The sequence below is a fragment of the Pleurodeles waltl genome, chromosome 11 (genome assembly GCF_031143425.1).
Source record: "Pleurodeles waltl isolate 20211129_DDA chromosome 11, aPleWal1.hap1.20221129, whole genome shotgun sequence".
NCBI lineage: Eukaryota > Metazoa > Chordata > Amphibia > Caudata > Salamandridae > Pleurodeles > Pleurodeles waltl.
In genome coordinates this window covers 4208005-4232510 of record NC_090450.1, presented here as the reverse complement: position 1 = coordinate 4232510, position 24506 = coordinate 4208005, and the positions used below count along the sequence as shown (strand labels likewise).

Genomic DNA, 24506 nt, shown 5'->3' with positions numbered 1-24506 from the left:
ATTTGTAACCTGTTGAGTTGTTTGGTGGGGGCATGCAAGACAATGCCTGATAAAGGGCTGGAGAGAGCGACTAAGACACTCACTATGCAGAAAGCTTCTTGATGCTGATTATGTTTAAATTGTTCTAGAGGGAAGGACAGAAGAGAAGGGGTAACGCACATAGGCATGGAAATACCAATGTTTCCACCTTGTAAGACAAGGCAAAGTGCAATAGCAACAAATGGGGCAACACACTGATATCTTCAGAGTGTAAGAGAGGGACAATAATAAAGGGCACTTTTCTGAGAAGAACCCATTCCTCCCACAATGAGTGCCAGGTCCCTTTCATTTGATAGTTAAGACCGAGCCAAGGAGTCATTTGCTTGACTGGCAGAGAATGACTTCAGTAGAAGGATCCCCATACAGTTCTCCACATGACTTCTGATCAAAGCTTATCAGTGCAACAACTGACCTGTTTTGAAAAGAATTAAAGGAGTGGTCTGGTGAGGAAGGGGCAGATGTTAAGAACACAATTCAAGAAAGAGTCAAATACTAGAAAAGGGAGCGTAAGGTATTAATATTGTCCACTCCAAACATAGGCCCTGATCTATACCTTGGCAGTCTCTGGTCTTTCCAACAGAGTGGGAAAAGACATTACATTCACCACCCTGGCAGACTGAAGACCACTGTATGGCTTAGCTGTGGTCTCTGTGCCTTCAGAACAAACTCCATTGTGGTGGTTCCTCTTATGGCACTGCAAGTTTGGGGTGATGCTGTCATCTTTCACGCAACTGGGCACCAAACATTTTTATTTTTTAAAAGCATACCGAACACTAATGACCCCCACACCAAGGTGTTTTCTCAGAGGATGTGAGGTCAAGTTTTTTCTGTAACAGACAGCCAGGCTTTAAACAGAAAACAAATACATCACACCACCCGCTCAAAAAAGGGTGGGTGATCTGAGTCCTTACTCCTATGGCCCCTACTCCACTGACCAGTTGGAGTAAGCTTTCTCACTGCAAAGCTAAAAGAGGAAATGCAGTCAGAAGGAATATGCTTCTCCTGATGAACCCAGGCTTTAATAATAGTCCACAATGCTTGTCTCCATTTCCTTCTGCTTCTGAGTCCCTAAGACTTGCTGTATTGTTTTTGTCTTTGCAGTTACTTCTGAATGGAGTTGTTTTTGCCAGAATGTCTCCACGACAGAAAACCTGCCTGATAGAAGAATTCCAAAAACTAGAGTATGTTATGCTTTTATTGCTTTTATGCAGACTTTATGGTCAGATACATATCTGGAATGGATCTGGCTCTTCTAGGCCCACCTTAGCAAGCACCAAATAAAACTCTGCAGATAATAAAATGATGTCACATTCTGAGCCTGCTCCAACAAGAAATGCTAAAAAACAATCACATATTTAAAGCTTTGTGCATTTTAATCAGAGCTTTAAATTATCTACTTGAAAAGTTTAACAAATCCCTCTGATACTAATGCAATCAACTTAGTCCTCAATCAAAATGTAGGGCACAGGTTGAGCATTGCTGACAGTAAAATCTGTTTAATAAAATGCAAATTTAGCCTCCGGATTTGGTGTCCTAATAGATCATAGTGTAGTTCATAAAACTCATGGAATAGAATTTCACGAAAAAAAGTTAGCCCTTAATTTTTAGTTTTACTTTAAAAAACGACAGTGTTGCGAAGTACCATTGTTCGTCCTGCAGATCAGCTATTAGAGTATGAATTGGCAAAGCTGCTGTCAGTGGAGCTCCAATGTCCATTTGCTCACCTTGTGCAAACAATGTTGCAAATTCTCATCTGCACCGTGTTCCAGCTTAGCTGTCTGCCAGATCACATGAACTTCCCAAAATATACACATAGCAGGTGTTTGGGTCAGCCCCCTTTATTTTTCTTGGAGTAGCCTTGCTGCACCATTGCTTAAAAAAGGCGGTATTCACATTTTGGATATGGACAGAAGAATATTTCACTCTCCCTTTTAGCAAATGCTTCACCTGGCTGAAATATGCTTCTATTCTTTTGCAGTGTAATGGAGTCTTTTTTTACTTTAATATACTGACATTTGCTCTCTTTTCCTTCATACATGAGCCTACACTTGTTTCCTCATTGACACGTGTGAGGCACCACTAGCGCTGTCCCACCATTGAACCAAAGGCAGCTGCCACATAGCCCAATCCACATTCTCTTCAAAGTCTACCAGTCCACTCCTCATCATGGTGAGCTCCAACCAAACTTATATAACCATTTCTCCCAGAGAGTCAATGCTTTTTTGGAAGACCAATTACTCCATTAAAAGCTAGTTGTCAGTTAGACAGCCAGCACTCGTGGTCTGTCGGGACGTCTACGCTGCCATGGGGCAGGAGGGCTTAGTGGCACAGTGCTATAGAAAAACATTGATACTTATAGTCTAAAAAAGCAAGTCCAAGCTTTGGTAAAAGAGTCCTGCTTTGAAGATGTGTTAAGGTCAGTGCTCTGGGACCGCAAGAGGTGCTTTTGGTCTAAGATAATTGGAAAAATTGTGTTTGGTCCCAAGTAAAAACATCAACTTCTGTCTTATCTCCCCAAGAATCTGTGAAGGTGTCAAGTCACTTAAATACAGACATCAACAAGACACCTGATGTGGCATCAGTCTAGAGCAAGTGATTTGTTTTCTCAATTTCAAAGCTAAACAAGAACAATAGTCAAAACAGTGTAGCCTGAATTCTCACATCTTTACCTTATTTATGTAAAAGAATGTGCATTAAATTAGCATTTTGATGCTCTTTGGTTATATCAGACATTCCAAAAATTATTTTGGAAACTCCATCTTAGATAAGATACAGTATAAAAGGACTGCCAGTTGACCACTTGTTAGTAGAGGTCCACTCAACTGCACTCAGTGCCACAAAATTCAATTCCACAACACACAATTCCACTCTATGCCACACAATTTCACGCCACATAATACCACTCCATTCCACACCACAATTGCACACCACACAATTCTGCTCAACTCCACAGATTTACACTTCACTTCACCGCACACAATTCAATGCGACGCAATCCCTTGCCACACAATTTTCTGCCACACTCTACACTATTTCACTGCATGCAATATAATTTTACTCTAACCCACACTATTCCATGCTGCATAATTCTGCAGCACTCCTCCCTACACAATTCTACTGCACTTCACTACATACTATAAAAATGCCACTCTAGTACTCTCACAAACTTCACTTCACACACAGTTCCATACCACACAATTCCACGTAACACAATTCCACATGACACAATTCCACACCACACAATTCCACTGCATGTCACACAATTCCAATCCACTGAATGCCCCATAGTTCCACTTTACAACATGCCACACAATTCCAAAACATGTAATTCCTCTACACTCCACACCTCACAATTCCATTCCATGTCACAAAATTCCACTCACTTACCACAATTCTACTCCACACCTTACAATTTTATTTCACTCCATTACATCCCGCACAATTCAACTCCACTTCACACAATACTACTTCACACAATTCTACTCCACGTTACTACACTCTACATAATTCCCCACAATGCCACAAATATCACTGCATGACATATAACTCCACTCCACCCACACAATTCCACTCCACACCACAAAAGTCCCTCACAGATGTCACCGCTACTTAAATAAAAATGTATTTCAATGTTTACCAACAAATTTGTTTCTTTCAAGTCTTGTACCATATGCTTCCCGTGTAACGTGTTCTGACATTCTGTAGACGTTGTACATGCTATGCAAACCTGCCAAATACATAAATACATAAAAATAAACATACATGAAGTTTACAGATTAGTTCTTTTTGTGCACCCCATCATTTGCTTAGCCTTAGGTACCCCATGTTCAGGTGTGAGAGGTGCACTCCATTGTCAGCACACCTGATAACTGCTAATTTAATAATCGCATGGTACATTTAATGATGCGTATGTTGCTCATACATGGGAAACTCATCCAATAGTCTTGTTTGCCCATTTTTTGCACCAATTTTCATTTGGCACCAGGAGTCTGCACAAAAGCAAACTGCTGTATTGTAGTTGATCAGACATAGCATTGAAAGCTAAGAGTTTTTGTGCTGCTCCTACCTTCTTATGCTCACTTTGTATAAATTGTATGCTGGTTTTTGCAGCACAAAGGCATTTAGTACTATGATCAAGTTGTTACAGAGTTTGGTTCACTGCTGCACCACTATGAACCATGTTGAACTGTTTTGTGTCACAAGCACCCATGACCGCTTTTCATTAAATCATAGCCTCAAAGACAGCTTAAGCTTGTGCACTCATGAGACTGGTTGGGTTTGTGTGAGAACTGATGGAAGAACAGAAACTGCTGAGCCCACCCTATCATGTTGACATGTGTCATCAGCAATGTTCCTTCTATGTGTTTAGGTCTTGCCTGGTGAAAGCACATGTGCGGTTGCTGATGCTATGGGTATTGCTTTCAATAAGGGTCTAGGAGCCTGCCCATTACTTGTCATTTGTTGGCCTTACTGTCACTCTTCTTTGCTGCATCCTAATTAGTCAGTGCATGCCAGCTTCACTTCCTCTTATTTTAATGGAGCATGGACCAAGTACTGATTAATTTATTAAATTAGTGCCCTTCCAATGTCCTTTCATTGCTTGTGCTGTCATTCAGGTTCTCTTTTCTTTCTTCATTTGGACATTTCCACCTCCATGCTTCATTTTTGGGTCACTTTTAAGTTCCATTCCTGTTCCCTCTTGTTCCTTGTATGAAGGCTTTTTTCATTTAGCTACAACCACATGCACACCACAAAATACTGTGTAGAGATTTGTTTACATTACTATGTCTTTTTAATTCAGAATGTTCTTTTACAGCACCAAAGTAACGGCACTGGTTAATAAAGTAGGCCATGTGCCTCTATCTTTGAGTTGCTTTTATCTTAGTTATCATTCTTTGCATGGAGGCATTTGTTTTAGACTTATGACCTGACTGTTTGGTGGATGGGTTACTCCATCGCAAACGTGACAGATATTCAATCTGCAGTATGACAAGAGACCAGCATTATTAAAGCAGTCTGTGTGACTGCATGGGTTTGTTAGCTGTTCCTCTTCTCTGTGAAACCTTAATTCACATTCATTTTAGATTTTTAGGACAAAGACTGCACTATGTATGTAGCCACAGATTAATAAAGCAGTCATTGTAATATTAAAGGGAGTTAATCATTATCCTCCTTTATGTTTACTTACAAAAATGTCAATTCTGATGTGTCACATCTGCCCCTTTGTTTTCCTAAAGAACTTCCCTTCAAGTCCCATCCTTCTATTTTTTTCTCCACAGTTTTTTTATTTCCATTCAGTAGTACAAAACTGCTTATTTGTAACACTTTTACTCCATCCTCTTATAGGAAAATAAAACATAATTACTACTAAAAATATTTTAGCTTTTTGACAGGCAGATAGTTCAACCTAGCTCGCTCACATAAAAATGAACCAATTTCCACTTGCGCAAGAAACCCATTCTATTTACATTTTCAGTTAAAGTTCCAATTCATGTTACTTAAAAAACATTTCAACGTGGATTATTCACATCTCCTCTATTTTAGGTCTCACCTGCCAACAGCACATGCTATTGTCTTCACAAGGAGGGGTATTGTTTTTACTACAAAGTGTTTGGAGACAACCCATTGCTTACCATGAATTGGCATCATTGTTGCTCTTCTTTTCTGCCTCCTAAGTGGCCAGCCTGTGCTGGGCATCACTTCTTCCATTTGTTTCTGTGGAGTTTGGAGCATGCAGAGAATTTGTTCATTTTTTACAGTGCCCACCTGATGCTCATCCTGTGATTGACATACTATTTCTACATCCTCTCCCACCCCCCTTTATCTGTTGTGCTTCCTTCCCCTCCCCAAATATCTTTCTGTGTCCCTTCATTTGGCTCCCACCCAGATATCCACCCATGCCTTTACTGTGTTCTGTATTCACTTTGCACACACCATAACATCTGAGAGAGTCATCATTGAGATGCCACACATTCACACTCCAGGCTCACAATTCCACTCCACTGAATACCACACAATTCTAAAACATGCCGCACAATTAAGTGCCACATAATTTCACTCCACAATACACAATTTCAATTCACTCCATGCGACACAGTTCCACTCTACTCGACACAGTTTTGGTTCACACCATGCCACGCAGGTCCACACCCCTCCACATTATAGACTTCCACTATATTACACACAGTTCCATACCACTCCACTTAATTCCACTTAACACCACAAAATTCTAGCCATGCCACACAAGTTCACTTTACTCCATGCCACACAATTCCACCCCATGCCACATAATCTCACACTATACAACTTCACTTTACCCAACACCACAATATTTCACTCTAATCCACACAATTGTACTACATGTGACACAATTTCATGTCATACAGTTCCACACCAATCCACTCCTCACCACACAAGTCCACTCCACACCACTAATTTTCACTCTACATTGCACAACCCACTCTATGCTACACAGTTCCACTCTACTCAATACAATTCCACTCAGTGCCATACATTGCTATTCCACTCTGCACAATTACACTGCAGACTACCCAATTCCATGCCACACAATTCCTCAGCACTCTATTCCCTGCTACACAATTACTCTCTAAGCCATACATCCTCACCATACCACACAATACCACTCCACACAATTCCACTTCACTCCACACAGTTCCACTTAATGCCACACTATTCTACTCCACTCAAGTGCACTCATTCAACCTTACTCAACTACATGCCACATAATTGAACTCCATGTCATGCTAAGCAATTGCACCAAAGTCTCTGCCACACAATTTCACACCACGCAATAAAACACCAATCAACTCCCCCGCAAAACAATTCCACTCCACTTCACAAAATTTAAACTTCATGTCACACAATTCTACTCTAATCCACTCAACTATATCCCACAATATTCCACTCTAAGCCACAGAATTCCACTTCATGCAACACAGTTTCACTCTATTCCACTCTACTCCACGCATTTCCACACCAAGCAGTAAAATTTGACTCCTTACTACACAATTCCACTCTATTCCTCACCACACAATTCCACTCTACTTCACACAGTTCTGTGCCACACAATGTCACTCCAATCCATGCCACACAATTCCATGTCAATCAATCAATCAATCAATCAGTTTGTAAAGCGCGCTACATACCCGTGAGGGTTTCAAGGCGCTAGGGTGGGGAGTTGCTGCTACTGCTCGAAGAGCCAAGTCTTGAGGAGTTTTCTGAAGGAAAGAAGGTCCTGGGTCTGTCGTAGATCCAGCAGGAGGGTGTTCCAGGTCTTGGCGGCGAGGTACGAGAATGATCTGCCGCCGGAAGATTTGCGGCGGATGCAGGGGATGGAGGCGAGGGCAAGGTTAGCGGAGCGGAGATGCCGGGCGGGGGTGTAGAAGCTGAGTCTGTTGTTCAGGTATGATGGTCCGGTGTTGTGGAGTGCCTTGTGTGCGTGGGTGACGAGCTTGAAGGTGATCCTCTTGTTGACGGGGATCCAGTGAAGGTCTATTAGGTGGGGGGTGATGTGGCAGTGGTGAGGGATGTTGAGGATAAGTCGGGCGGAGGCGTTTTGGATGCATTGGAGTTGTTGGAGGAGTTTGGATGAGAAACAAGTGTAGAGGGTGTTGCCGTAGACGGGTCGGCTGCTGACGAGGGCCTGGGTTACTGTTTTTCTTGTTTCTGTTGGGATCCATTTGTAAACTCTGTGAAGCATGCAGAGGGTGTTGTAGTAGGAGGAGGAGCTGACCTGCTTTGACATGGAGAGTGAGCAGTCGAGGGTGAAGCTGAGATTTTGTGCGCTGTCGGTGGGTGTCGTGGGGGACCCAGCGTGGGCGGCCACCATGAGTTGTCCCAGACGGAGGGGGTGCGCCAAGGATGAGGACCTCTGTTTTGTCCGAGTTCAGTTTTAGCCGGCTGTCTCTCATCCAGTCAGCAATGGCTTTTAGTCCCTCGAGGAGGTTGGTTTTGGCGGTGTGCGGGTCCTTGGTGAGGGAGAGGATGAGTTGGGTGTCGTCGGTGTAGGAGATGATGTTGAGGTTGTGCTGACGGGCCACTTGTGCAAGGGGGGCCATGTAGATGTTGAACACTGTCGGGCTGAGGGATGAGCCCTGGGGTACACCGCAGATGATGTTGAAGGCTTTGGATTGGTAAGGGGGGAGGCGGACTCTTTGGGTTCTGCCGGCGAGGAAGGATGCAGTCCATTCAAGGGCCTGGTCCTGGATTCCTGCTGCGTGGAGGCGGGATTTTAGGGTGTGGTGACAGACGGTGTCAAAGGCGGCTGATGGGTCTAGGAGGATGAGGGCTAATGTTTCTCCATTGTTGAGGTGGCTTCTGATGTCATCTGTGGCGGAGACGAGTGTAGTTTTGGTGCTGTGGTTGCGTCTGAAGCCAGACTGGGAGGGGTCAAGAATGTTGTTGTCTTCGAGGTACCGAGTGAGCTGAGTGTTGACGATTTTCTCGATGACCTTCGCCGGGAAAGAGAGCAGAGAGATGGGCCGGAAGTTTTTCAGGTCCTTGGGGTCCGCCTTTGGTTTCTTGAGAAGGGTGTTGATTTTGGCGTGTTTCCAGCTTTCTGGGAATCTTGCAGTTTCGAAGGAGATGTTGATGGCTTTCCGTAGGTGTGGTGCGATGGCTGTGTCTGCTTTGTTGAAGATGTGGTGTGGGCAGGGGTCTGATGGTGATCCGGAGTGGATGGAGTTCATGGTCTTGCGGGTTTCGTCGTCGCTGATGTTGGTCCAGGAGGTCAGTAAGCTGGAGCGGGTGGAGTTTGTGGTGGGTGGAGTAGGAGCGTCAGGAGTGTGAGGGGAGATGAAGCTGTCGTGGATGTCTGTGATTTTTTGGTGGAAGGCGGTTGCTAGGGTGTCGCATAGTTCTTGGGAGGGGGTGATGTCGTTGACGGTGGTGTTTGGGTTGGAGAGTTCTTTTACGATGCTGAAAAGTTCTTTGCAGCCGTGGGCGTTGTTTTCTAGGTGGGTTTTGAAGGAGGATCTTTTTGCAAGCCTGGTGAGTTGATGGTGTTTGCATGTGGCATCCTTGAGTGCCGTGTGGTTGTCTGGAGTGCGTTCGAGTAGCCATATTTGCTTGAGTTTTCGGTAGTGGCGTTTGGACGCTTGGAGGTCATCGGTGAACCAGGTGACTTTTTTGTTGATGTGGTTGTTGGAGGGTTTTCTGAGTGGAGCAAGGCGGACGGCGCAGTCGTTGATCCATAGCTTGAGGTTGTGTGCTGCGATGTCAGGGTCGGTGGAGTTGATGGGCGGTTTCTGGGCTAGGGCGTTAGTTAGTTGAAATTCGGTGACTCTGCCCCATCGACGGCGTGGTGGTTGTTTGGTGAGGTGGTGTTCTGTCTGTTTCTTGAAGGTGAAGTGGATGCAGTGGTGGTCGGTCCAGTAGAGTTCGGTGGTATGGTTGAAGGTGACATGGCTGCTTGTGGAGAAGATAGGGTCAAGGGTATGACCGGCTGTGTGGGTGGGTGTGTTGACGAGCTGTGTGAAGCCGAGGTTGGCAAGGTTTTCAGTAAGGATGATGGAGTTGGTGTCATTGTCGTTTTCGAGGTGAAAGTTCAGGTCCCCGAGGAGGATGTAGTCCGTGCAGGCGAGTGCGTGGGTGCTGGCCAGGTCGGCGATGGCGTTGCTGAAAGGTTGTAACACAATTCTACCCCATGCTTTACATTTCTAGTCCACTCCATGCCAAACGATTTTAATTCACAACACACAGTCCCATTCCACTCCACAACCTGTAATTTCAATCCACTACTTTCCCTTCCGTGCCACACAGTGCTATTCCAGTCCATAGCACACAATCTCACGCCAGTCTGCACAATGCTACTCCACTCTACTCCAAACAAAGCTACTTCGCTCAACTGCACACCATACAAAGTAACTTCACTCCACTCCATGCCACCCAATGCTACTCCACACAACTCAGAGCCAATCCACTTCACTCCGCATATCCCACAACTGTACATGCAGCGCAATGACACCCTCTCTGATAAAATAAAACAATTTAATGAAACACAAATCCACTCCACTCAAATCCACTCAAATTCACAATTCCACTCTACACCACTCCACTCCATACAATTCCACACCACACAATTCCACTCCACTGTATACCACATCATTTCACTCTACTCCATGCCACACAATGCCACTTCATTCCAGGTAGTACAATGACATTCCTTTCTGCTGCACACCACAGCACACAATGCCCCTCCACACCACACAATGCCACTTCACTCCACAGAATTCTACTCCATGCCATACAATGCCATTCCACTCCGCTTTACTCAACAGCACTCCACTTCACACCACACCACACAAATCCACTTTACTTCACACCACACAGTGTCACTCCAATACACTCCACACAATGCTAGTCCATGACCCCACACAATGCCACTACCTCTTGACACCTCACAATGCCATTACAAGCCATACAGTGCCACAGTGCCTCTCAGTGCTACACAATGCCCCTCCATGCCACACATTGCCACTCCACGTAACTTCCCACAATGTCATTCCTCCCTACTCCACCTCAAACAATGCCACTCCACTCTACACAATGTCACTCCACTCAATAGTAATTCATAGCCACTTCATAGTGTCACTCTATATCACACAATGTTGCTCCACTCTACTTCATGTCACACCATACCACTTCACTACACTACACACATTGTCACTACAAACAATGCCAATTCTACTCCATGATGGCCCACAAAATGCCACTCCAGTCCACTTCAGACAAAGCCACTCCACTACACCACACAATACCACTCCACTTGACACAAAACAATGACATTCTAGGACACACAATGTCCTCAATGCCACACAATGACACTCTACTCCACACTACACAATTCCACTCCACTTCCCTCCACACAATGCCACTCCAAGCCACACAGTGCCACTCCAGTCCACACAATACCACTTAATTCTACTCCATGCTAGACAATGCCGCTCCAGTCCACATTATGCCACTGCACCCCGCACAATGCCGATCCACTCATCTCTACACAATTGCAGTCTACTCAGTGCCACTACACTCAATGCCTCTCTACTCAAGGCCGTGTCTGGCTACTCTATGCCACACATTTCAATCCACTCCACGCAATGCCACCTCATTCCACCCAAAGGCCACTCAATGCCACTCAACTTCACTCATTGCCATGCCACTCAATGCTACTCCACTCCACTCAATGCCACTCCACTCTACGCCACACAGAGCATCTCCACTTCACTCCACACAATGCCACTACACTCTACACAATGCCACTCCATGCCACACAATGCCACATCACTACGCTCAAAGCCATACAATGACCCCCAAGCCACACAATGCCACTACACAGCACAAAATGCCACTTCATTCTACACAACACAATGCCATTCCACTTCCCTCCATACAACGTCACTCGATTCTACTCCATCTCACATAATGCCACTCTACTTCACACAATGCAACTCCACTCAACACCACTCCACTCAATGCTGTGCTATTCCACTCACTGCCTCTCCATTCCACACAATGACACTCTACTCCACATCACACAATATCACTCGACTCTGTCATAGGGCTCCCGTTATTAGAACGAGGCTGCTAGATTAGGGGTAGCAGAACCACTGTTTGTGGGTGACTGAGTAAATCCCACACCCTCTTGGCAGCTCTTGGCCCAACCCTTTCGGCTAGCTAGCAGCGCCTCACCCAAACCTGAAAAAAGGTGATTTCTGGCAGCCGGAAACATGAAACACTATAACTTTTCAGGGGAAGTTGTGCTCAGCAAGTCTCACCCCTTTCTCTCATTAGCAAAGGTCTCATATACACATAGGCCAAAGAAAAAGATGCAGGGTGGTTTTCAATACATTTATCAAAAAGACTGCAATATACTATTAAAATGTATCTAGCCAAGGCTCAGAGTGCCGCGGTCTACGGTGCTGAGGTCTGGGGTTGCTCTAAATCTAGCAAGTTATCTGTGGGGGGAAATAGCTTCGCAAGATCACTCGTGGCATGCCCCTGTAGTATGCCCCTGGTTCCAGTGTTTTTGGACCTAGGGTTCCCTCGCATTTCTGATGTAATAGCTTTAAGGCCTTTAATTTTTGGGGTTTGTATCTGGACTACCCCTGAATTAGTCACCTACAAGGAATCTTTGCAAGACTTACTGGATAGACCAAACGTACTTTCTATCCCTTGGTTCAAGCACATCTCAGAATGGTTCCATACCTTGGGACTCAGTCACTTTTGGAGCCAGACCAATAATTTAAGGAGGGCTCACAAGGACCACCTGAAATCTGTTTACTGGTCCCATGTTAGGGAAAAACATCTGTTTTGTACTTCACATGGTAGGTTGGCGTTTCTTTTTCTCGATTACAAGTGGTTTCCCCACTTCGAACCCTTCCTGGACTTAATTACTGATCAATTAAGCAATTAAGCAAAAGTTTGTATGTTCGTTTTAGGTATGGATGCCTCCCTCTGAAGTCCTTTTCTAGTTCATGGAGCTCCACCCTGCTATCCGATAAATGCCCTTGCTGTAATGGTTCTGTGGAAACTGTAGTGCACTTTATGTTTATTTGTCCTGCCTATGGCATTGCTCGGAGGAAATGGCTTTGTCCCGCTTGTAGGAACGTGGGGTTGAGAATGTGTAGAGATGCCCTCAGGTTGATGTTGAGAGATTGTTCCTCTCCCCTAACTTGTGCGGTCAGCAAGTTCCTTGCGTCCGCTTGGCACACACGTACATACTTTAAAAAAAAAGGATTATGGTGATTTGATATTAATTGATCCCTGATTTTACCTTATTTAACCTAAATTGTTTTATTTATTGAATTTCTTATAAATAACTGATGAGGAAGTCTAAAGCAGTCAACAAAAGGAACTTTGATACTTGCCCCTCACTTATAGGACGGGATGCATATGCAAAGTTTTATTTTAATTTTTTCCCTTTGTACACTTGCAGATCCCTCATTTTATAGTATTTTTATCTTATTCTTATTATCTACTTTTTAACCTTGTTGCTATATATTTATTATGTATAGATCATGATTTTATTGTTGTAAGTTATTGCTTTGATGGTTATTTAGACCGAATAAAGCTTGTGTGACCTGACCTGGACTGCAATATACGATAAAATATATGAGCTGCAATTATTAGGGCAATGTGACATAACAGAATTAGAATATTGGTGACCAGCGAGAAGAAAATAAATAGTCCTAAGATATAGGAGTAGCATACATAGATGAATTCTACTCAATCCCTAACTCCCAAGTGAGAGCATAGCAGTGGTAGCCCAATCTGTCCTCACTTAGTCCATGGGAGAAGCACCCACCACCATTACCTGAAATATATGGGTCTGCCTGCTGTCTCCAGGGTTGGCTGTAGAGACAGGGCTGAGGTCAGCAATGAAATGGCATGCAGCGTGGACAGAATCCTGGATGGAATTACTTCCCTTTTGTCCTTTGGCCTATGCAGTGTTTTTATAAGAACCATACATTCCTTTTATGAAGAAAGGTCTGATATGGGCATGTACAGAAGTGTCAGACTGTTTACATACTTTTGAAGTGACAATTGTTGGCTGGATTATCATGTACTTTTCTTGTCATCCTTGGTCAAGGCTACATGGTGAAACGTTCTGCACAGAATAATAATAACAATGCTTTCTCTGAATCAAAAAGTTACAGCTGAATGGAAAATAAAAACACCCCTGCTGAGCACAGGCTACCTAAAAATCAACAGAACTGAATAAACAAAATAAGAGCACATATGTAGGTTAAATGGCACAGGCCGCATGCCTTCGCTAAACTACACTATGTGTGTCAAAGCTAAGTGTAAAATAAACCCATGACAACTCCATGCCACACAGTGTCATTCAACTCCACAATGCCACTCCCCTCCACTCCAGCCCACTCCATTCCACTCAATGCAGCTCCACTCATTGCCACTCCACTCAATTCTACTCCACTCCACACAATGCCACTCCCCTCCAATCCACAATATGTCACTCCACTTTACTCCACTCAAATCTTCTCCACTCAACTCTCAATGCCACTCTCTACTTCACACAATGCCAGTCCATGTTTCACAATTCCAACCTATTCTATTCAATGTCATTCATGCAATGCCACTCCTCTCAATGCTCTCCACTCCACTCAATGCCACTCCACTCTATTCTGTGTCATTCCACTAAATGCCACTCTACTCTTTTCTGAGCCTCTCCACTCCACTCAATGTCACTCCACTCCATTTAGCGCCATACAATTCCATTGCACTCCACACAACACACTGCCACTTTAACCCACTCAAAGCAACACAATTCCACTCAACTCCACTTAATGGCATGCCAATCAATTTCACTCTATTCCACTCAGTGCCACACAATGTCATTCCACTCCACACCAAACAGTGAGGACTGGAGTAGAGTGAAATCCCACACACTCAGTTCCACACAATGTCACTCTTCATAACTCAATGCCACTCCATTTCACTCTATGCCATGCCACCCCACACAATGCCACTCCATTCCACACAATTCGACTCCACTTCACACAGTTCCACTCCACTCAATGCCACACAATACCATTCCACTCCATGCAACACAATGCCATGCCTCTCCATTCCACAAAACACAATTTCACACTATAGAAATCTACTCTACTCAATTATACTCCACGCCACACAATTTCACTCCACACTAATCCACTGCACACAATTCTACACACTGTACACCACACAATTTCACTCTACTGAACACTACACTATGGCACTTCACTCCATGCAACTCAGTGCCACCCATCTCCACTTCTCACCACACAATGCCACTTCACTTCACACAGTTCTACTCTACTAAAGACCACAATATGGCACTCCAACGAATGGTAGTACACACCACACAAATCCATTCTACTCCATGCTACACAACACAATGCCACTCCCGTTCACTCAAGACAAAGCCACTCCATCTCCCCAAACAATACTACTCCACTTGAGAATGCAAAATGCCACTCCAAGCCGCATAATGCCACACATTGCCATTCCACTGCTCACCACACAATGCCACTCCACTTCCCTCCATACAATGCCACTCTGATTCAAACAATGCCACTCTATTCTACTCCACACAACATTATGCTACTCCACTCCACACAATGCCACTCCACACTGCACAATGCCACTCCACTGTTCTCTACATCATGCCACTCTACTCAGTGCCACTCCACTTAATGCCATTCCTGGCTACTCTATGCCACACAATTCAATCCACCCCACACCACAAAATGCCACTTTACTCCATCCAAGGATTTCAATGCCACTCAACTTCATTCATTGCCATGCCACTCAATGCTACTCCACTCTACTCAATGCCACACAATGCCACTCCACTCCATACCACAAAGTGCCTCTCCACTTCATTCCACACAATGCCACTCCACTCAACTTCACACAATGGCACTCACCTCCAATTCACACAATCTCACTTCACTTTACTCCACTCAGTACTACTCAACACTCAATGTCAGTTCATGTCACACAATTCCACTCCACTCCACTCAGTTTAACTCACTCACTCCACTCCTCTCAATGTAGCACATTCCATCAAATACCACTCCACTCTATTCTGTGCCATTCCATTCCACTCAATGCCACTTTATTATTTTCTGTGCCACTCCACTCCACTCAATGCTACCCCACTCTACTTAGTGCCAGACAATTCCACTGTATTCCACACCACACACTGCCACTTTAATCCACTCAAGGCCACATAATGCTACTCAGCGTCACTTAATGTCATGCCACTCAATTTCACTCTACTCCACTCAGTGCCACTCAATGACACCCCACTCCACACTACATAATGCCTCTCTAATTCATACAATGCCACTCCACTCATTGCCACACACTCTACTCCAAATCTCACAATGTCATTCCACTACACATCACACAATGCCTCTCCATTCCACTCAGTGCCACACAATGTCACTCTACACAACCCAATGCCACTCCACTTCACTCATTGCCATGCCACCCCACACAATGCCACTCCATGCCAAACAATTCTACTCCACTTCACACAGTTCCTCTCCACGCCATGCCACACAATGTCACTTCACTTCATTCAACAAAATGCCACCTCCTTTACTCCACAAAACACAAATTTCACACAACAGAAATCGACTTCATTCAGTTCTACTCTGTGTCACACAATTCCACTCCACACTACTCCATTCCACACAATTCCACACAAAACAATTCCACACCACTGTACACCATACATTTTCTCTCTACTGCACAATACACAGCACTCCATGCAAACCAATGCCACCCCTCTCAAATCCACACAATGCACTTCACTGCACATAACGCCACTACACTCAACACCACACAATGCCACTCCTGGCTACTCTGCCCCACTCCACTCAATGCCACTCCACTCACCTAAATGCCACACAATTCCAATTCACTCCACACCCCACAAATCCGCTTTACTCCTCACTAGGCCAATCAATGCCACTCAAATCCACTCAATGCCACACAATGTCACTCCACTTCACACAATGCCCCTCAATCCACTCCACACAATGCCACTCAAAGCCACATAATCCCACTGAATTCCACTTGAAGCCTCACAATGCCACTCCAAGCTACAGAATGCCACCCCATGCCAATGCCATTCCGTGCCACACAATGTCACTTCTGTTCACGCCACTCAATGTAACTCCTCTCTACTCCATGTCATTCAAGCCACTCCACTCCACACTATGGCAGCCCACTGAAAATCACTGCACTCAATGCCTGCCACTCCACTCAATGCCACTCCACTTCACACAATGCCGCTCTACACCACACAATGCCATCCCCTCCATGTCAAATAATTCTGATCCACTTCACGCCACACAATGCTTCTTCACTCTATTCTCCATACTACTCCACTCTAAACAGTGCCAGACCACGTAACACACTGGCACTCTACTCTACATAATGCCATTGCATGACACACAATGCCACTCCACTTTACATAGTGCTGCTCTGCTCCAACCTACACAATGCCATTCCACTCCATACCACACTACATCACTTCACTCTACTTCAGTTCACTCTACTCCACTTCAAGAAAGGCAATACATCTCACATAGGTGAGACCTTTTGACTTTGCCAATGCTTGCCTTCTCTATTTGTATAACAAGAATATTTGTGTGCAGACATGTGTGCTGAAAGGAGAATAACCTCAGACTTTTATGTTACTGAATGGCAAATGCAACCCGGGAAGGGAAGCTAGTCAGGGTCAGGGAACTATTGGTGTATTGCTATCTACCTTTCCATTCCAGCTCCTCAGAATGTTTTGCTTATTTTAAACCCAATTAATAACTTATCTTACGTTACACTCTATGTAACATTATCTAAACCCTTGAAGGTTTCACTTTCAAAAGCCTATGTTGTCCTTTCAGTGTAGCCCCAACAGTACCATCCCTATTAGTGACCCTTGAGCAAACTTCCCTGTCCTTTGCAGGGTATGCAGCTCTCTGGTTTAATAAAGAAAGGTTAGGGATGATCACTTCAAATTAATTAATGCAAAATGTACCTTAGCTCTGTAATTAGTTTTGTAGCTTAGAGGCAGCTTGATGATTTTAAGCATATATTTGGAGTTTTCTAGGGAGCAAACCACACCCACCAGGACAGCAGAGCCCCTTATGGAGACATGCGAAATAATTAAAGCACGTTAAAGTAAAAAATGGAAAAAGTGCTAGAAACATCAGGGGTCTAAAGCAGTGGAAGAACAGTATTTATCATCATTCAAGTTTAAGCAGGAACCTTCTGTAGCTATTCCAGTTAAAAATAGAGCGGGAAGAGTAGTGTATTGAGTTTCCTCTTGAAGGTGTTGTAAGAATTGTAATAGAGAGTGGAACGAGGTTGCAGATCTCTGACCACTCCATGATAAAGCTCGGTTGAGAGTTGATGATTTCTTCAAAAGTGGCAGTGCATAATTCCTTTCCACAGGTTCACCTTTTCGTTTTCAAAATATGCTTTGGGTGCCTCATGTATGTTAGGAATTAATTTGTGTTGATGCCAGAATTTTCCCATGGTGCTCTCTTATGCAAAGAATTGCATGCAAAATGACAATACCAGGATTTTGCCATTGGTACTGGTCATATGGCATGGGTGACCCATGTGTCAAATATTACCCAAATGTCAGAGCCAGGGTTTTCTCATGATTTGCTTTCGCAACTACAACCAGACCTCCACTCACCAACTATTACCTACAGGATACCAGCACCATCAATCTGCCATCCGAGTCCCCCCTTTGGCATGAATTGCACCCAGTATGTGAATGTCAGCAGTTTTCAATGCTGCCCTCTTTTATGCCAAGAATAACATTCAATATTCCAGTCAACGTAAATTACCTTGATGTCCTCATAAGCCAAGATGTATCTAAGTATGCCCTGACCAGCAGCAGACTTACAAGCAGAAAACATTCTCACAAAGACACTTTTACACACTAACTCAAAATCATTCTCTGTCTCATTCACTCGTCAGCTCACTCACACTCTCACTTACACATTCTGGTTCATACTCACTTCCACTCACTGTCACGCGCACACAAATGTACCCATATACTAACATTCACTGATTTTTGGTCTTAATTTCACTCACAGATTCACTTACACTCATTCTTTCACAATCACTGACCCTCACAACTACTGGTGTGGAGGAGCTATGATTTGAACTCGCAGAGAACATGTGATCTGCTTTAGTAAATAGGTTTCAGGAGGCTCCTCAGGCCTCTGGTCCCTGGTGCAACTGAACTTACTGCATCATTAATAGTAACAGTCGTGACCACTTAACACTCTGTATCACAACACCCCCCACTCATTCACTGTAACTCATATTGCAAACTAACTTGAAAAGATCTCTCAACTGTATAAGATAACAGTTGCGAGAGAGCAAGATTGATGAGATGTCTTCTTATAAACTGATCGCTGATGTTATGCAAGCATCCATAAGGTAAAACAAGAAGATATTCACTTTACTGTGACTTAATAAATGTTAAACTTAGTTTCAGTCAGAAAGACATGTCACAGTCTCACCTGTTGTGCTTTTTTAACATACACAAAATACTGTGGTAGCAAATCATGCTAACCTCAAGATCTCAAGGTTTGTGACCATGAAAGGTTGTTTTCAAATGTTTAAAACTCCTTTGATGAGTCGAAAAAGTATTTCCAACTCCGAATATGGGTTAGTGGCCAAGTACATATCAAAAATAGGAATAGACGTGAAAATAGCATCCCCCTCCCATTTTGGGGATTCAATGTAATATTGTTTTAGCAATTGCAGTCAGAAAGCAGTGATCAGATACCATTACCTCTAAGAGTTTTCTATCTGTTTATCAAAGGGTAAGGTTTTCCTATAGGACATCTTCAGGTATCTGAATCGTGCTAAGCTGCCTAAGGGGGAGCTAGAAGTCCTCCAGAGAACCAAAGCCTGGTCCTCCCAAACCAGTTCCCAGAAAGGAAACATTTTGACATTTTCTAAAGCAGCACTAATTCCTTTAATGGACATGGGCTGCTTTAAATTAAGGTTTCTGTTTGGGACATGAAATAAAAGGATGGGACATGATTTCCCTTGTATACCATCATCCCAACATTCGTAGCTATTTACTTTGAGGTCAAATTTTGACCTGCTTAATTGATATTCAACCGATAGGTCATTTTGCTACCAGTTAGGAATATACATTTGTGGTGTGATCTATAGGTCTCATCCAAAATTATGTATACATTCATATACCAGACAATGTACAAACTGCACATCCCGGTTTTAGAATGAGTCTTTGTTCATCCGTCCATTGCTCCAACATTCAATAAAATGGCAAAACCTAGAGTATAATTTCCATTGTAGTAACACAATAACAATATTATATATGTGATACTGAACCATATGCTGCAAATTATAACAATATTGCAAATCACAGAGGAGTTCCATGACCATGTAGAGAAATGAGGCCAAAGGCTAAATTGTTTTGTAAGATAAGGAGCTAACTTCTCATTGACTTGCAGTAACCTTCCAAAGTACAGCAGAAGATATTTTATTTCGTATAATACATATTCACATCATCATCCTTCTACTAAATGGCTACATTCCTGAGTGTCTTTCTTATCATTTGAAAGAGATATCATGGTTGCAGACACAAAGAATAACACAGAATCTGTGGGGTGAAATTAAACACACCAACAAACACTTAGTTGCTGCAAAAACATATCAGAATTGGTTTAAAATAAAACAGATTAGAAATAAGCTAGAGTCACAAGTAGCAATACACAAAGTGAATCTTTCTTTCCTGAAATGAACTATGTGGAAAAAGAAAACACGTTGCATAAATCTCTCCTTCCTGCTTATCACTTTTCATTTTAGAAAAAAAAGAATCATAATAAGGAAAGGACAGTTTTTGAAGTGCAATAATGCTCTGTGACCTGCCTTTCACCATGACTGCTGGCTCTACAATTAGGCATTTTAATTGCACAACTCAACTGTAATAACTTATTACAGTTGAGCAGCTGTATCATTTCCCTATTACCAGAGTAACAGCACAACTATAATAACGAGGAAATTAGATATAGGTTTTTATACTGGTGTTGCAGGCTTTCATTTATTATATATGAGATAAAGTATTCTCTTCATTACACTATAAGGATATTGAAAGTCACCAAGGGGTTTCATTACAATATAGAGTAATGAGAACAAAGGCTGAGTTCCTTAATAAGATCATGAAACACTGAGGGTGGCTTTCAATATCCATTTAAGTTATGGCAGATGGTATTTTATTCCTTATAATACATAATCTCACCATCACCAGTGCCAGAAACTACTTAAACCTTTGGTGTCTTCCTCTTAAATATCGAAGAGATTGTAATGTGGCAGACTTGAAGAATAAAAGTGTAATCTACAGTGTGAAATCAAACACACCAAAAAGCAACTAGAATACGTTTTGCATAAATCATATCAAAATATGATTCACCTCAGAATGTGTGACACACAACATGCAAAAAAACATTTTGTCATAAATATCTCCTTCATGGTGATTGCTGTTAATTTTAGAAACAAAACATAATAACCAGCCAGTTCTTGGTTTCTTGCTTTAACCGCAGTTATGATTATACTTGGTGACCTGCATTTCAATTTGGCTGCTGGCAAGAGGCAATATGATGCCACTGATCAACTGGAATAACTTATTACAAGTGAGCAGCTAAGTCATCACATTGTTACAAGTGACTGCAGACATCGCCACTCAGCTGTAATTACAAAGTTGGAGACTGGCTTCTATGCAGTGATGCCAGGCTCCCATGCGTTATAGTGTACACAAGCACATGAAGCAAACCTAGTATCAGCCAATAATGCCATTTTTCTATTACAGTTACTACGTTGGAATGTGTGGAGATGGAGCTAATGATTGTGGGGTGAGTAAATTATGTGTGTTTCTTTTTTTCTAATAAATTCTTTCCTTAGTATGTTTATTTTGGGGTGACATCCCATAAAATATGGACAAACATCAATATACAATATCGTATAAACGTATACAAAATGAAAACATATATAATTCTATATCAGAAATATAGACAGAGATAGAAAATATTTAGAAACATGACACCTCACAGGGTGACAGCCTGCTTAATTTCATACCCTCACAGAATCGGCAGGTCCATTTTTATAAATTACCCTGTCACAAATTGCATTGAAAAAACTATGACAATGGGGGTAAACCGACCTCGGCGGTCTTGCCAAAAGACCGCGAGGCCGCAGGAGACAGAATACCGCCATTGCCGGCGGTATTCCTGGCTCCCTATTATGACATTTCCGCTGGGCCAGCGGACGGTAACAGTGTTACCGTCTGCTGGCCCAGCGGAAATGTCACATCAACATTGCTGCCGGCTCGTAATAGAGCCGGTGGCAATGCTGATGTGCAGAAGGTGCAGTAGCACCCGTCGCACATTTCACTGCCCGAAATTCGGGCAGTGAAATGCGCAACGGGGCTATGCCTGGGGGGCCCTGCACTGCCCATGCCAAGTGCATGGGCAGTGCAGGGGCCCCCAGGGGCACCACAAGTCCCCTTACCGCCAGCCTTTCAATGGCGGTGTGTACCGCCACAGACAGGCTGGCGGTCAGGGACTCATAATCCCCAGGGCCATGCGGAATCCTGGCGGAATATTGGAGGGGCCGGCGGTATGGCCGTGGCAATTCCGCCACGGTCATAATTGCTGGCGGAACACCGCCAGCCAGTTGGCGGTGTTACCGCCAACTTACAGCCGGCCGCCAGGGTCGTAATGACCCCCAATATGTCTTAAAAACTTTGTCAGTCAATATATAACAAAAATTTAACAACATGTCTGACATGCCAGATAACTGAACCATTGCGCAATGCAAGGTAGATCTAAAAGACAATATAAATAATGTAATTAAAAATGATACCCCAACCTCTTTCTTCTAACCCAACTGCATAAAGGAATCTACTCACAGCACAGACAATATGAGGATCAGTATTTGTCTGTAGTACCCTAGAGGCAACTAAATATTGCCTTATTCCTAGGTTAATACAAAGTGGCTTGAACCATATGCTCCTGGCTGTTTTGTACAGAGGTCAAATCAATAGTCGATGATCTAAAGCTACTGTGTCCCTACATAAAGGGCAAAGCACTTGGACCTAAGGTGACTTCTTCCATTTACTGAAAAATTGACCTATCTGGATAGAGACCATCATGAAATTAATATGTATGTTTCTGGCCAGGTAAGGGATGATGGAATTCATATTAGGTTCAAAGTTGGGGATGCACTTATGGGACGGAAATATAGCCGTGAAACTTCCAGATCTACACTTATATTTCTATGACATTGCTCATATGTAAGGAGACAAAAAGCTGCCTTAAAGGCTGCTCTTTTTCTACCCTTTATGGTTGAAGGATCACTCCACAGTGAGTTCTTGCCTATTGCCTGGAAATTAGATTTTAATGGGAAAACCAATTAATAGAAATCTAAATTGTCATGCATAGAACCTCAGTTAGCACACTTCTATAGAATTTTAGTCCACAATCTAATCCAACATAGGAGTGGTCTTAAGCCTGCAATATCTTTATTTGTTTAAGCCCTATATCAACGGATAAACTGCCTGTGGAGTTACTTTGAGGTAGACTCAACAGTAACCTGAGAAAGGTATTTTCTTTAGTAGCCACCTCCTTCTTTCTTACATGTCCATAACTTTCAGCCCTGTACAAGGCTGACTCTTAACTTTGGGTCGGTGTGCCTCAATGGCATGCGATACGTGTCTAGGAGTGGGGTTTTTGCATCTTTTTATGACCACTGAGGCACCACAAAACAAAGTGGTGCTGATGTTATCTTATTGTGAGGACCAGGATAAGGATTTATCTAGTCTAATACAAAGCTAATCAAAATGTTCCACAATTTGCAGTCCCTTCATGCTGAAGCTACCTCTGAACGATTAATGAGGGTTAAAGATCACACGTTTTGTTTTTGATGTGTTCACCTCTAATACCCTTTCTTCACCAAAATGTGTAAATTTATATAAAAGAATTTGTAACCTCATAGGGGTGCAGGAGATTAGAATGGTATAATTGACAAACAAAAGGGTTGAGATCGGGGTTCCATTGAGTCTGGGGGAATCATGGGTACAATCATTCAGAAAAATTAACATGTCATTATTGTAAAGAGAAGATAAGGTGCGGGGCACTGCCTGAAGACTTTCTTTTCCCCATGGTTCATTAATAAATAAAATATCTGTGCTCAGCTGAGAAACAGCTCAAGTCCAGGGAGAAGGCCAAGTCCAGGGAGAAAGATCTACTATTTAGGAAGATTGTCACCTATAGACCCTTAAACTGATTGGCAATGAATAAGTCTTATCGTAAAAGTATTGAAGATGTGATAAAAATGAGATGTCTGATGCTAATAACAGAACCAAGGGGGCTGAACTGCCCTATCTCTTTCTGGCACTGACATGCACAGGACGGTCCAGTCCTTGACTTGGGCTTTGCACAGGCATACCCCATGTGCATCCCACACAGTGGGAATGGCAATTGTACTATATAGCACCAGGAAGTTCCCAGAGGCCTCTTCCTCTTCCTACCTCTTGTGTAGCAGTACAAGGTGTCCTGCCACCAGTAGTTTCCTATAAAACAGCTTCCAGTGTCCCATGCAGTGGGTATGGCAATAATACTATGTCTCACCAGGAAGTTCCCAGGGGCCTCCTCCTCCTCCTTCCACCCCTTGTGCAGAAGTACAAGGTGTGCTGGGAGAAGTAGTCCTCACAAAAGCAGCTTTCATTGTGCCTAATATAATATTTACTGAGAACTAAGGGTCAGATTTCTGAAAATAGGCACTACCTGCAATGTAGCAACACTTTTCTTGCGGCCCCTTGTGCCCCCCTACCACCAACATATGTGCGCCATATTTAAAATACAACACACCATGGGCAGGTA

General features: G+C 43.3%; 1 protein-coding gene across 1 annotated transcript in view; it reads left to right on the top strand.

Annotated features, from left to right (window-relative positions):
• The window catches only part of LOC138266530 (probable cation-transporting ATPase 13A4), a 93156-nt gene that overhangs the window by 26303 nt on the left and 42347 nt on the right, over positions 1–24506 (top strand). Inside the window, exons 6-7 of the mRNA XM_069215391.1 lie at positions 1141–1220; positions 21437–21479. Coding sequence (XP_069071492.1) covers positions 1141–1220; positions 21437–21479 — 123 coding nt within the window. The remainder of the gene's footprint in view (positions 1–1140; positions 1221–21436; positions 21480–24506) is intronic.